Raw genomic sequence first — 14,571 nt, forward strand, 5'->3', positions numbered from 1 at the left:
CGCTATCACTGCTCTGAGTGATTCCATCTTGAATTTGAACCTTTTTATGTAAGTGTTCAAGGATTTCAGATTTAAAATTGGTCTCACCGAGCCGTCCGGCTTCGGTACCACAAACAGCGTGGAATAATACCCCTTTCCCTGTTGTAGGAGGGGTACCTTGATTATCACCTGCTGGGAATACAGCTTGTGAATAGCTTCCAATACTGCCTCCCTGTCGGAGGGAGACGTTGGATGAGCAGACTTCAGGAATCGGCGAGGGGGAGACGTCTCGAATTCCAATTTGTACCCCTGTGATACTACCTGCAGGATCCAGGGGTCCACTTGCGAGTGAGCCCACTGCGCGTTGAAATTTTTGAGACGGGCCCCCACCGTGCCTGAGTCCGCTTGTAAAGCCCCAGCGTCATGCTGAAGACTTGGCAGAAGCGGGGGAGGGCTTCTGCTCCTGGGAAGAGGCTGCCTGGTGCAGTCTTTTTCCTCTTCCTCTGCCCCAGGGCAGAAATGAGTGGCCTTTTGCTCGCTTGTTCTTATAGGAACGAAAGGACTGAGTTTGAAAAGACGGTGTCTTTTTCTGCTGAGAGGTGACCTGGGGTAAAAAGGTCACCTCTCTGCACATCCAGGCTGAGGCGATTGCTGGTCGCAGTATAAAACCAGTATGTGTGTATATACCTTTTAGGATATTTTCCAGCCTTCTATCAGCTGGTTCCTTGAGGGCGGCCGTATCAGGAGACGGTAACGCCACTTGTTTTGATAAGCGTGTGAGCGCCTTATCTACCCTAGGGGGTGTTTCCCAACGTGCCCTAACCTCTGGTGGGAAAGGGTATAGTGCCAATAATTTGTTAGAAATCAGCAGTTTTTTATCGGGGGAAACCCACGCTTTATCACACACCTCATTTAATTCCTCTGATTCAGGAAAAACTACTGGTAGTTTTTTCACACCCCACATAATACCCTTTTTTTGTGGTACTTGTAGTGTCAGAAATGTTCAATGCCTCCTTCATTGCCGTGATCATGTAACGTGTGGCCCTACTGTACATTACGTTTGTCTCCTCACCGTCGACACTGGATTCAGTATCCGTGTCTGGGTCTGTGTCGACCATCTGAGGTAACGGGCGTTTTAGCGCCCCTGACGGTGTCTGAGACGCCTGAACAGGCACTAACTGATTTGCCGGCTGTCTCATGTCGTCAACAGTTTCAAGTGCTGACATTGTCACGTAATTCTTTAAATACGACCATCCAGTCAGGTGTCGACTCCCTAGGGGGTGACATCACTAACACAGGCAATTGCTCTGCTTCCACATCATTTTCCTCCTCATACATGTCGACACAATCGTACCGACACCCAGCACACACACAGGGAATGCTCTGATAGAGGACAGGACCCCACTAGCCCTTTGGGGAGACAGAGGGAGAGTTTGCCAGCACACACCAGAGCGCTATATATATGCAGGGATAACCTTATATAAGTGTTACTCCCTGTTATAGCTGCTGTATTATATATTAGCTGCCAATAGTGCCCCCCCTCTCTTGTTTTACCCTGATTCTTGTAGCAGGACTGCAGGGGAGAGTCAGGGAGCCGTCCTTCCAGCGGAGCTGTGAGGGAAAATGGCGCTTGTGTGCTGAGGAGATAGGCTCCGCCCCCTTCTCGGCGGCCTTTTCTCCCGCTTTTTTCAGGAAAACTTGCAGGGGTTAAGTGCATCCATATAGCCTAGGAGCTATATGTGATGCATTTCTTTAGCCATATAAGGTTTTTATAGTGTTTTATTGCGTCTCAGGGCGCTCCCCCCCAGCGCCCTGCACCCTCAGTGACCGGAGTGTGAAGTGTGCTGAGAGCAATGGCGCACAGCTGCAGTGCTGTGCGCTACCTTATTTGAAGACAGGAACGTCTTCTGCCGCCGCTTTCTCCGGACCTCTTCGCTCTTCTGGCTCTGTAAGGGGGCCAGCGGCGCGGCTCCGGGACCCATCCAGGCTGAACCTGTGATCGTCCCTCTGGAGCTAATGTCCAGTAGCCAAGAAGCCCAATCCACTCTGCACGCAGGTGAGTTCGCTTCTTCTCCCCTTAGTCCCACGATGCAGTGAGCCTGTTGCCAGCAGTACTCACTGAAAATAAAAAACCTATTTAAACTTTTACTTCTAAGCAGCTCAGGAGAGCCACCTAGCATGCACCCTTCTCGTTCGGGCACAAAAATCTAACTGAGGCTTGGAGGAGGGTCATAGGGGGAGGAGCCAGTGCACACCAGCTGGTCTAAAGCTTTTACTTTTGTGCCCAGTCTCCTGCGGAGCCGCTATTCCCCATGGTCCTTACGGAAGTCCCAGCATCCACTAGGACGTCAGAGAAATAATGATAACATGGACAATGCTGTGTAGGCACTGCATGGAGAGACTTGCTGAATTCAGTATTCACACAGAAGGTTAATTAGCACAGAGGCAGCTCGTTAGCAAGTCTCAGTTCCTGGGCAGAGAACTCAGCACTCATGCAATTCATGGTACTGGAGAGCTGTATTCCCAGTGAGCAGAAAACATGCAGGATATAGGACAGATGGCAGAGGTAAGTCACCAAATGTTATGATTTTAATCAGGACTGTGACAGGCTAGTCACGTACCCCGGGTTGACTCTTGGAGATCATCTTGGATCATTTCCAAGCGCTGGCTTTCCTGTAGTGTGAACGGGTCCCGGGTCGCATCAACCCAGTGTACCCATTCACACTGTACAGCGACCCATGGTGATGCTATGTACAGCCCTTGTCGCTACCCGGGTTATTTTCCCTGACCTGTTTCACACTGCACAAAAACCTTTGAAAAATCTTCCATAAGACAGCAAAACAAGTTAGTTGATCCTCCTCTGGGCATTGTGACCTAATTCCTGGTACTTTAAACAGCCAGCCCTTATCATCTGGGAATTCCGGCGAACCGTCTGTGGATCAAGGGACTTCATATTGCTTGTTTTGGACTCCATTGCTAAATTCTTGGACCATGGCTAATTAGGAAGCCCAAGCCTTGCCACAAGATTCTGTAATTATGCAACAAAAAGCCAGGATAATTCTCCCAGAAAGTATACTTACAAATTATTGGATTGCTTTTCAATGCCCAGGCTTGGGATCCATTGGCACAACCCAGTGACTGAGCCCATACAAATAGACCAGTAGGAGAGAACAGGTTTCTTCAACTCTCTTTTTTAATTGTTTCTTTTTTTGTGTATCTACATGCACTTATACATATATTCATTATGAAATGTGAATATCAACTTTCTAACCAGCACTGTGTAGCTAAAATATAATTTTTTAATATTCATCAGGAGAGCGCTGTACGCTATTTATTACCTGCATGGAGACTGACTATCTCCTTTCTTCAGCTGCTTGGGAAGGACCACCATAGTAGTGCCTCTTTTATATATTCTTATATAATTTTCATACTTTGCAGAAAAACCCGGGTTGATGTGCGTTCACATGCAATACCCCGAGTTACTTATGGCAGTGTAAAAGGGGTATAACAGTGCAGGCTTTAGTGATATCCATGCTTCAGCACAGATGGTTAAAGCAAAATAACTGAGGAACTAATTAATACCCCTTTTAAACCAAAGAAATAACCCGGATTATTGCAGAGTCAATCTGGGTCAGGGCTTGGTGTAAATGGACTCTAAAAAATAATCTGGGTCCTGTTTCCCGGGAATCCCCCCCCCGGGAAATGCTCAGGGTTGGACCCGGATTCTGTGGCAGTGTAAACGCTCCCAACCCCGGTTATTTGACCCGGCTTTTGCAGAGAGAAGCTGATTGGAGCTTCTGTGGCACTGGCAGATGATGTCATTTGTCAGTGCCCCGCAGACAGTGCACAAGGGGGGGTCATTCCGACCCGTTTGCACGCTGCAGTTCATTGCAGCGGTGCGAGCGGGTCGGAACTGCACATGCGCGGCAGCCGCATTGCGCACGTGCGTCGTTGCCCGGCGACGGCGCATACAAAGAAAGCGGTCGCAGCGGCGACCGCATTAAGATTGACAGGATGAATGCGTTCCGGGGCGTCAACTCACCGTTTTCTGGGCATGGAGATGCGAATGCAAGCGTGTCCAGGCGCTTGGAGGGCGGATGTCTGACGTCAATTCCGGACCCTTCATCGCTGGATCCATCGCACAGGGTAAGTAACTGCAGGGCTAGTCTTGTTTTACACAAAACCTTTTTAGCGTAGCAGGGCTGCACAAGCGATCGCAGCCCTGCTATGCTAAAATACACTCTCCCATAGGCGGCGTCTAGTTGATCACACGAGCAGCAAACAGTTGCTACGTGCGATCAACTCGGAATGACCCCCTTGGAGCACACCAGCAGCGTTTATGCAGCTTCTGTAGCCTGCTCCCTTCACTACAGCCACAGCCTGACCTGCATACAATATTCCCAGTCTGCTCACAGCCTGATCTGCATCAAGACACTGCTGACACGTAGTGTGAGCCAGAGCTTCAACCTCGGCCAGACTCTTTGCCAGACCCGAATCCTGACCTGCAGCAGCATGTCTGGTTCCACCAACTGGTCCGATGCAGAGATCCGAGTAATACTGCTAATCAGAGCAGAAGAAGAAATCAGGCGTCAGATGACCGGCACCGTTAAGGATGCAGTTGTTTATCGTAATATTTCCCAGATGGCACCACCCCTCCCTTTTGTTAACTTCTGTGACCTCATCTTTATGAGCCCTACAAGGCCATTTTTAATGACATCCACAGGGAAAAGCAGGGCTGACCCGGCTTCAGCATAAACGGTGCTGACCCAGGAATAATCTGGATTGTAGAGCAGTGTAAATGGGGTATGAAGCCAGGACCGACCCGGGAAACTCCTGTGTTCAAAATCCCGGATCTGACCCGGGATTTTGATGTAAAAGGGGTATTAGGGGTTTATTCATGAAGCAGTGAAAAGTGTGGAGAAGTGGCAGTGGCAACCAATCAGTATTGAAGTAACATTTATAATTTGCATTCTATAAAATTATACAGAGCAGTTGATTGGTTGGCATGGGCAACTTCTCCACTGGCTCACTTCTCCACACTTTTCACTTCTTACGAGCCCTAAGTCACCTGTTCTCAAGCATGGATATCACTAAAAACCTGCACTGTTAGTGTGCCTTGAGGACCGAGGTTGGGAAAGCCTGATCTGGGATGCCTTGAAACTTTACACTTACCCAAATTATTTAAATCGTATCAGTGGTATAGCAGTATAAAGACAAGAATTGGCTAGACAGTGCTGCTGCTTGTCATTTCTGGCAGCTGTGAGAGAGGGTTGGAAATGCCGGCGGTCATAATACCGACCGCGGCATCCCAACAGTTAGAATCCTGACAGGGGGGAAGTACACTTACCTCCCCTCCCCCCCCATGGCCCCCTAACCCTCCCTTCTCATAGCCTAACCCTTACCCTCCGTGGTGGCGCCTGAACCTAACAGCCTCTTCTTGCAGTCTAATCCTAACCCTCCCCAGGGTCGCCTAACCCTAACCCCCCCTCTTCACGCAGCCTATCCCTAATCCTACGTCCGCAGCCTAAACCTAACCTCCCCTTCCCGTAGCCTAACCCTAATCCTACTCCTGCAGCCTAAAACTAAGGTCCCCCACACCCCCTCACGACTTACCTCTTCTGCGGCCCGGCAGATTATAGTTTGGGATCCTGGCGCTGGTATTGTGTACTTTGTGGGGATGCCAGTGTCGGCATTCCGAGGCGTGTCCGGATTCCGGTGTCACCATTTTGAGTGCCAGGATCCTGACCAGATCCTGTAAGAGATACACCACCTAAGTGGTGCACCTGCAAATGTGTCCATGTCTAATTGTGATGGAGTTACAAGAATACTTTCAAACTGTACTTTACACCTCTGACAATGAGAGACCTGAACATATTTTTAAACATTTGCAGGTATGCACAAATATTAAGGATCCCTGGGATTTAAGGAAGGACCACAATATCTGCCCTGGTCCCTCCATTTACACCTCTGACAATGAGAGACCTGAACATATTTATTAAACATTTGCAGGTATGCACAAATATTAAGGATCCCTGGGATTTAAGGAAGGACCGCAATATCTGCCCTGGTCCCTCCATTTCCAACTACACAGCAGCCCTCATAGATGGCGTTAGCCCATATTTGGAATATTCCAGCACAGATTTTACAGGAGGGGGATCCAGCAGATTCCTCTCCATCTGTGCCCACACACGGAAACAGAATGATAGATAGGACAGAATCTTATTGTGTCCAAGGCAAATGTTTCATTGCTGGCTTTGCATTAAAATTCATATTTTCAAGTTGCCAATTTAGGAAGAGATTACTGATAACATCGACTGTTCACAGGATATAAGATATTAGGAATGCAAAAGACCGCACAGACCTCCAGTGTATTCTAATATCTGGTATTTTATTATTGTCTTTCCCCTAGCTAGAGATAGATTTGTCCCTAAACAGGACTAACAATGCATCTTTAGGGGGGTGCACCTGGAATAAAACTATTCAGTATTGGACAGGCAGAAAGAAAAAGTATTCCTTTATTAGGGCACACAGGGACTAATACCATTCATTTAACTATAAGTCATCACCCTTTCAGATAATGACCACTAATGTTAAAATATAACTTTTATTATATAACGTTAATAGCTGGCGAAATATGTGAAATAAAATAATAAATTTGTGCAAGAAGTGAAAACAAAAAATTGGATAAATAAAAATAAAGTGATGTTAAAAAGCTAAACCACTGGATATGCTTGATGTATTATTCCTTATTAGGATATGTTCCTAGTTGCTATGCAGTAAATTGTTGTATTTGTAAATTATTACTCTTGATGTGTGTGCGGCTCTAATCAGACGCTCACATTCTACTGTAGTGGTGTTGAGCGGCCCCCGTTATTGACATGCCATGTGATTCTTCAATTCACAATCGAAAAGAGGCACTGGTGAATTTGCTTAAATGTATGCATTCACCCTCATTAATCCTTGCCTCATAGGTTGGTATGTTATTATAAACGGTTATATCTGTTAATCGACCTGTGCTTGTTGCATGCTCATATAATCAGAAAGTGACTGTGAGCATGCTATTATTCCACTACTATTTTGTTCAGATAGAGTAGAGAAGGATCACTATTCAAATGACCCGTAGCTGTATTTTTCTGCTACGAGTAGATGAGAGCTAATCTCCTGAGTTCAATATTTAAACTATTATCGGCTTTATAATTAGCCAGTTGAATTCATTGGATTATAGCTCCGGTTTGTTCACAAGTGACAGTCTTGTTGGTTATTTTGCAGCATGTGTGAAATTAATTAGTGAGCCATGTCTGACATGCATACTTTATTATCAATTGGCATGAGATTCCTGCCCTGAGCTTGATCAGGGATATAGTCTCAGCTCATTTTATTACACCGGATTACAAATTAAAATATGATCAGCTAGTGTCGTGTCATTTGCTTCACTGCTGACAGCTAGAATCTAGTGTTTGGTGCGGGTTCTGAGATTTTATTCTCCGCAATTGTATGCACCGGCTCATTCACATTAATTATCCATTAGTCTTTTGGGATTAATTAACAAAGTGAGTCTCACAGATTATTTGATCAGATCTCAGTGTATGTATGCTTAATTGCTATATAACGTGCTCCATCGGACGAACGCCCGTTCTTATTATATTTACAAATAATTGGTGTATTTAGGATTGTGTCCCAGATACAAACTTATTTAGGAGCTCGTTTGGCATACATCACGTCTCATAAGAGGACTCATTTGATATAACACCATGTGCTGCAGCCAGGGGCTCGGTGTCCAGCACGGACTTTTAAAAGTTTCCCCTGCTCCCCGTCACACTGAACGGCTCACTAAGATTGCTGTCATAGCACACACATGCCGCTATCTCAAATCCTTCTACCTCCTACGTACACACACATATCATTCACCTATTCTAGCAACATATTTCTATTCATCAAGCATATATTGAACATTTACAGGGCTTATCCACCCATACAGTGGTTTAACTGAATAAAACGGACACGTCTCCACGTGTACCGCTCAGCCTAACGATCGTTTCGCTTATACAGCTTAATCATAGGACTATGATAGAATAGGTGAATGATATGTGTGTGTACGTAGGAGGTAGAAGGATTTGAGATAGCGGCATGTGTGTGCTATGACAGCAATTTTAGTGAGCCGTTCAGTGTGACGGGGAGCAGGGGAAACTTTTAAAAGTCCGTGCTGGACACCGAGCCCCTGGCTGCAGCACATGGTGTTATATCAAATGAGTCCTCTTATGAGACGTGATGTATGCCAAACGAGCTCCTAAATAAGTTTGTATCTGGGACACAATCCTAAATACACCAATTATTTGTAAATATAATAAGAACGGGCGTTCGTCCGATGGAGCACGTTATATAGCAATTAAGCATACATACACTGAGATCTGATCAAATAATCTGTGAGACTCACTTTGTTAATTAATCCCAAAAGACTAATGGATAATTAATGTGAATGAGCCGGTGCATACAATTGCGGAGAATAAAATCTCAGAACCCGCACCAAACACTAGATTCTAGCTGTCAGCAGTGAAGCAAATGACACGACACTAGCTGATCATATTTTAATTTGTAATCCGGTGTAATAAAATGAGCTGAGACTATATCCCTGATCAAGCTCAGGGCAGGAATCTCATGCCAATTGATAATAAAGTATGCATGTCAGACATGGCTCACTAATTAATTTCACACATGCTGCAAAATAACCAACAAGACTGTCACTTGTGAACAAACCGGAGCTATAATCCAATGAATTCAACTGGCTAATTATAAAGCCGATAATAGTTTAAATATTGAACTCAGGAGATTAGCTCTCATCTACTCGTAGCAGAAAAATACAGCTACGGGTCATTTGAATAGTGATCCTTCTCTACTCTATCTGAACAAAATAGTAGTGGAATAATAGCATGCTCACAGTCACTTTCTGATTATATGAGCATGCAACAAGCACAGGTCGATTAACAGATATAACCGTTTATAATAACATACCAACCTATGAGGCAAGGATTAATGAGGGTGAATGCATACATTTAAGCAAATTCACCAGTGCCTCTTTTCGATTGTGAATTGAAGAATCACATGGCATGTCAATAACGGGGGCCGCTCAACACCACTACAGTAGAATGTGAGCGTCTGATTAGAGCCGCACACACATCAAGAGTAATAATTTACAAATACAACAATTTACTGCATAGCAACTAGGAACATATCCTAATAAGGAATAATACATCAAGCATATCCAGTGGTTTAGCTTTTTAACATCACTTTATTTTTATTTATCCAATTTTTTGTTTTCACTTCTTGCACAAATTTATTATTTTATTTCACATATTTCGCCAGCTATTAACGTTATATAATAAAAGTTATATTTTAACATTAGTGGTCATTATCTGAAAGGGTGATGACTTATAGTTAAATGAATGGTATTAGTCCCTGTGTGCCCTAATAAAGGAATACTTTTTCTTTCTGCCTGTCCACAGGATATAAGATGTAAGCAACGGAATTTTTTGTACAAATGCTAAGAGAAAGCTTTTCTTAAAAATAAGAACACACGTGCATTCAAGTCTATGCAGTATGAGCTCCTTTGTGTTCCTCCTCTTCCACAAGCAGATCATTACACAGCAAACTGACACGTGCTTATTATTTATGTATTAACTTCAGCCTCATGTGAGCATTGGCATTAGATATTGTATGAGGAATAGACAAACCAATGAGAAAAAAAACCCCAATCATGTTACAGTAACATCCCTCCCTTTTGTTATCACATTATTTTTTGCAACCTGAAAAAAAAAAAGTTCATCATTCTCACGTACAGCAGTAGGTGGCTGAAGCAATGAGCAACCTGTTGTGTACTGTATGTATCTCTATGAAAGGGAAAGTCCAAGTCACAATGTGTATATTTCCTGGTAGGTATCATCACACTATTCCCTCCCATAAGTACCGCACCTCCTGCTTGCAAACATCATCCAGGTGTTACCAGGCTACAGAACACAGCGTCATGAGTTTCTGGAAATGTTGGGAGTGGCATATGACAGCAGGAAACATAAGTTTGTACAATTCATAAATGGGAGGGGACTGCGAGAAATTACAGCAGTGGTATAGAATGTAATTGTGAGAATACACGTGTTTCTAATGCAGCTACTAGTGTCAGCAGAGACTGAGTGCCATCTTCACAGTCTGCACGATGTCCCCCTACTGGGACCGATTCATGTCAGCTGAGTCTTTCTATACAAGACCCCGTGTATAAAGATATAATGCAAACTGCGGTTCATCGTATTGGCAGCCTGGTGTAGAATGCGGATTCCTCTGCTGCTCCTATTACTGCTACTACCACAGTCTGAACCAGGTAAACACTGAGAGCATGAATGGAAGGTGTGAGTGAGTCTCGGTCACACGTCTGCTTTACGCTTATAACATTTTGGTAGGATCATACATAAAAGTTTCTTTCTCATTTCCATACCCATTTCCCTTACAATTTTGTTTAGTACATATTGGTAAGATTTGTGAGCTGCTTCCATCTGATACAGCCAGCGCTGCTTATGGAAATTTGCAACGGGAGCTCTATCGCGTTCATGGCGTAATACAATAAAAACAGGTGCAGCTGAACTTTAGACAAAGTTTAATATACTGTAATTGAAAACAAACCGGACTGTGATATCTTTATGAACAGGCATATCAAAGCACACGTTTTCTTCTGGTGCTAACAGAAGGCTTCAAGCAGTTTTACAAAGGGCCAATAATACCCAGTATTTAAATGTCACAAAATATCCAATGCTGCACCTCTTTACTCAATGATGCACTATATATATATATATATATATATATATATATATATATATATATATATATATGTATGTGTATATATATATATATATAATCATTTGTTAAAAACTTTGATTAACATGTTTGTGTCTTTTATTTAAAAAAATAAACTGTGTGTGTATATCTATCTATCTATCTATCTGTCTGTCTGTCTGTCTGTCTGTCTGTCTGTCTGTCTGTCTGTCTATCTCTATCTATCTATCTATCTATCTATCTATCTATCTATCTATCTATCTATCTATCTATCTATCTATCTATCTATCTATCTAATATGTGTGTGTGTCCTGGAGTAATTTGTTACTCATATTATAGGCACTAATAATAATGATAATGTTGATTATATGACACTTTTCTCCAGTAGGTCTCAAAGTGCTTTACGTTTGCATGTTAAAAACTAATACACAACATACAAAATAAGATTAACAGAGATTAAAGGGAACTAAGCATTTGGGTTGTATTTTTATTTTTTTGGAACTACAGTAAATAATAATTAGTGAATGAAATTCTAGCCATCTTACTGGTAGCCAGTGCGCAAGGAGCCAGTTACCAAAGTCAGAAGGAGGCTGCAGGGGAGGGATTGTAAGATCCTTCTCCTGTGAATATGCCTTCATATGCATAAAGTGGTTAACACAATTTGAGGATGTCATAAACCAATGGGACCAAACTTCCAAAAGCTATTCTTTTTGGTGTTCGGTACATGGGGTCTGACCGCAGTCCCCTTTGGAAATAATACGTACTGTTGTCTGCAGCGCTAATTAACTTTTAGCTGCATTAGGCTAATAGTACATAGCAACAATACATACAATTATGCAGAAAAAAGGGAAATATATATGTTGATTATATATGTGTAATATTTAGTAGTTTTGCAGTGATTCACTCAACCTGGGCCTATATCGATGTACACACCAAACGTGAGACAGTATAGTAGAGTATAGTAGAGAAAAACTAAGTTTGGGGAATGGGGAATAAAATCCTAGCTGTTATCTAAAAGTGGAGAATGCAAGAAGTGGAAGTAAATTGTTCTTACAAATTAAATTGACATTATATAGCAAACAAGACTTATTTATTAAACTCCTTATACAGGTTGAGTATCCCATATCCATATATTCCGAAATACGGAATATTCTGAAATACGGAATTTTTTGACGGAGAGTGAGACAGTGAAACTTTGTTTTCTGATGGCTCAATGTACACAAACTTTGTTTAATAGACAGAGTTATTAAAAATATTGTATTAAATGACCTCCAGGCTGTGTGTATAAGGTGTATATGAAACATAAATGAATTGTGTGAATGTAGACACACTTTGTTTAATGCACAAAGTTATTAAAAATATTGGCTAAAATTACCTTCAGGCTGTGTGTATAAGGTGTATATGAAACATAAATGCATTCTGTGCTTAGACTTGGATCCCATTGCCATGATATCTCATTGTGGTATGCAATTATTCCAAAATACGGAAAAATCCGATATCTAAAATACCTCTGGTCCCAAGCATTTTGGATAAGGGAGACTCAACCTGTATTTGCAGGGTAATTAACATTTTATTGCTGCTACTTTCACAATAACTGATTCATTAAATTCCAGTGTATCATTTAAGTCATGTTAGGACATCACATTTCTTTGGCGGCTTTCCTAGGGATGACTACCCCATTAAAAGCTTCTACAACCGTTGCTTACTTCAGCAGTGAAGTAGGAGATTGTGCAGGGCATATGGAGCTTGATAAATTGGTGAAGATTGCAGTTCCTATTGAGAATTATGTAGACTGCTGTACTGAACTGTATGTTCGAAATATATCTGATATCTCCTACCTTTATGTAATAGACCTGATACTAAATAAAAAATGGTGTTTTAAATGATGTATCTGTCTGATTTTGGTTTAATAAAAAGGCTCCTAAGACTTGGGGAGATTTATCAAAGCTTGGAGAGATTAAGTGAAGAGTGATAAAGTACCAACCAATCAGCTCCTAGCTGTCGTTTTACAAGCTTTGGCCAAGATTTATCAAGACTTTGAGAGTGATAAATTGCACGGTGATAAAGTACCAGCTAATCCACTCCTAACTGCCAAGTTACAGACTGTGTTTGAAAAATGACAGTTAAGAGCTGGTTGGTTGGTACTTTATCACCGTGGAATTTACTGTATCGCTCTCCAAGGGTTGATAAATCTGGGCCTTTGTTTGAAAAATGACAGTTGGGAGTTGTTGTTTTTTCCCCCCACATGGTCTCTTTTGTGAAACTAATCAACCATAAAGCTCAGTACAAGAACAATTGCATGCAAGGTTTGGAGGAGATGAGGCATACGTACAGTGAAACTTTCTAAGGGGTGCAAAAGTGCCTGGTAATTGGGCCTGCTCCAGCAATGTGCAAAACGCATGATATTCACAGGCAATGTTTTAGAGGATGTGGCCACACTCCCTCTGTAACATCGGGGCTGTGAGATGTCTTGGTGGTCCTGTTAATACTACAAGAAACAATGAGGAATGAGGGGGATTTATCATGGCTAGAGAGATACATTTTGGGCAGATGTATTAAGCCTGGAGAAGTGATAACGTAGAAGGTTATAATGCACCACCAGCCTGTAAAATGTCAGGAGCTGACTGGTTGGTACTTTATCACTCTCCAAGCTTTGATAAATCTCCCCTAGGGCTAGATGTACTAAGCCTTGAAAAGTATTACATTTCCAGCCAACCAGCTCTTAACTGTCATTTTTGAAACACAGCCTGTAACATGGCAGCTAGGAGCTGATTGGCTGGCACTTTATCGTTTTACAAAGCTTAGTACATCTCCCCTCTAATGAGATGTACAGTGTAGCTGTAGTTCTGCCCTGACTCCTCTGATTTATACTCATTGTGCTGTTTCTATTCTTTTGGCTTGAAGGTGATTCTATAAGCTGAAATTTACTGTGTCAATTACAGTAAGCTGTTGTAGACAAATTGTGCCACAACACAAACTGCAGCCCAAAAAACTGCAGATCCCAATGAACATCTGATAAGAATATGTAAAGATAGTGAACTATTGTCAAATCTTATACTCTATTGGCAGTTTGTCTAGGTCATGGCCTAAGCACAGGTACATAAAATATGGAAAGTCTTGCAATGACCGCTTCCTCTAAGTTGGGGTACCACATTTTTTGTGTGAAGTTAAACTTTACATTTTCAAATCAGATATTTTCAGTAGCATAAACTAGTACTTACGGCTATCCTTAATGTGTTTTTATGTGTGTAATGTTCTAACAGAGTATACACTACAGTCTGCCCAGTCATGTTTCTAGTGAAATTCTTTAAGTTAGGATATTAATAGAAACATTGGGGGTCATTCCGAGTTGTTCGCTCGTTGCCGATTTTCGCTATACTGCGATTAGTCGCTTACTGCGCATGCGCAAGGTTCGCAGAGCGCATGCACTTAGTTATTTTACTCAAAAGTTAGGTAATTTACGCACGGCATAACAAAGCTTTTTCATCGTTCTGCTGATCGGTGAGTGATTGACAGGAAGTGGGTGTTTCTGGGCGGAAACTGACCGTTTTCTGGGAGTGTGCGGAAAAACGCAGGCGTTTCAGGGAAAAACGCGGGAGTGGCTGGAGAAACGGGGGAGTGTCTGGCTGAACGCTGGGTGTGTTTGTGACGTCAAACCAGGAACGAAACTGACTGAACTGATCGCAATGTAGGAGTAAGTCTCGAGCTACTCAGAAACGGCTAAGAATTTTCTATTCGCAATTCTGCTAATCTTTCATTCGCAATTCTGCTAAGATA

At 42.5% G+C, this 14,571-nt stretch overlaps 1 protein-coding gene across 1 annotated transcript in view; it reads left to right on the forward strand.

Moving 5' to 3' along the window:
• Window positions 1–10,057: 10,057 nt before the first annotated feature.
• Window positions 10,058–14,571, forward strand: part of LOC134909954 (interleukin-20 receptor subunit alpha-like) — a 100,651-nt gene continuing 96,137 nt past the window's right edge. The window contains exon 1 of the mRNA XM_063917411.1: window positions 10,058–10,345. Coding sequence (XP_063773481.1) covers window positions 10,294–10,345 — 52 coding nt within the window. The 5' untranslated portion in view covers window positions 10,058–10,293. The remainder of the gene's footprint in view (window positions 10,346–14,571) is intronic.

Source organism: Pseudophryne corroboree, chromosome 4, assembly GCF_028390025.1.
Source record: "Pseudophryne corroboree isolate aPseCor3 chromosome 4, aPseCor3.hap2, whole genome shotgun sequence".
Taxonomy (NCBI): Eukaryota; Metazoa; Chordata; class Amphibia; order Anura; family Myobatrachidae; genus Pseudophryne; species Pseudophryne corroboree.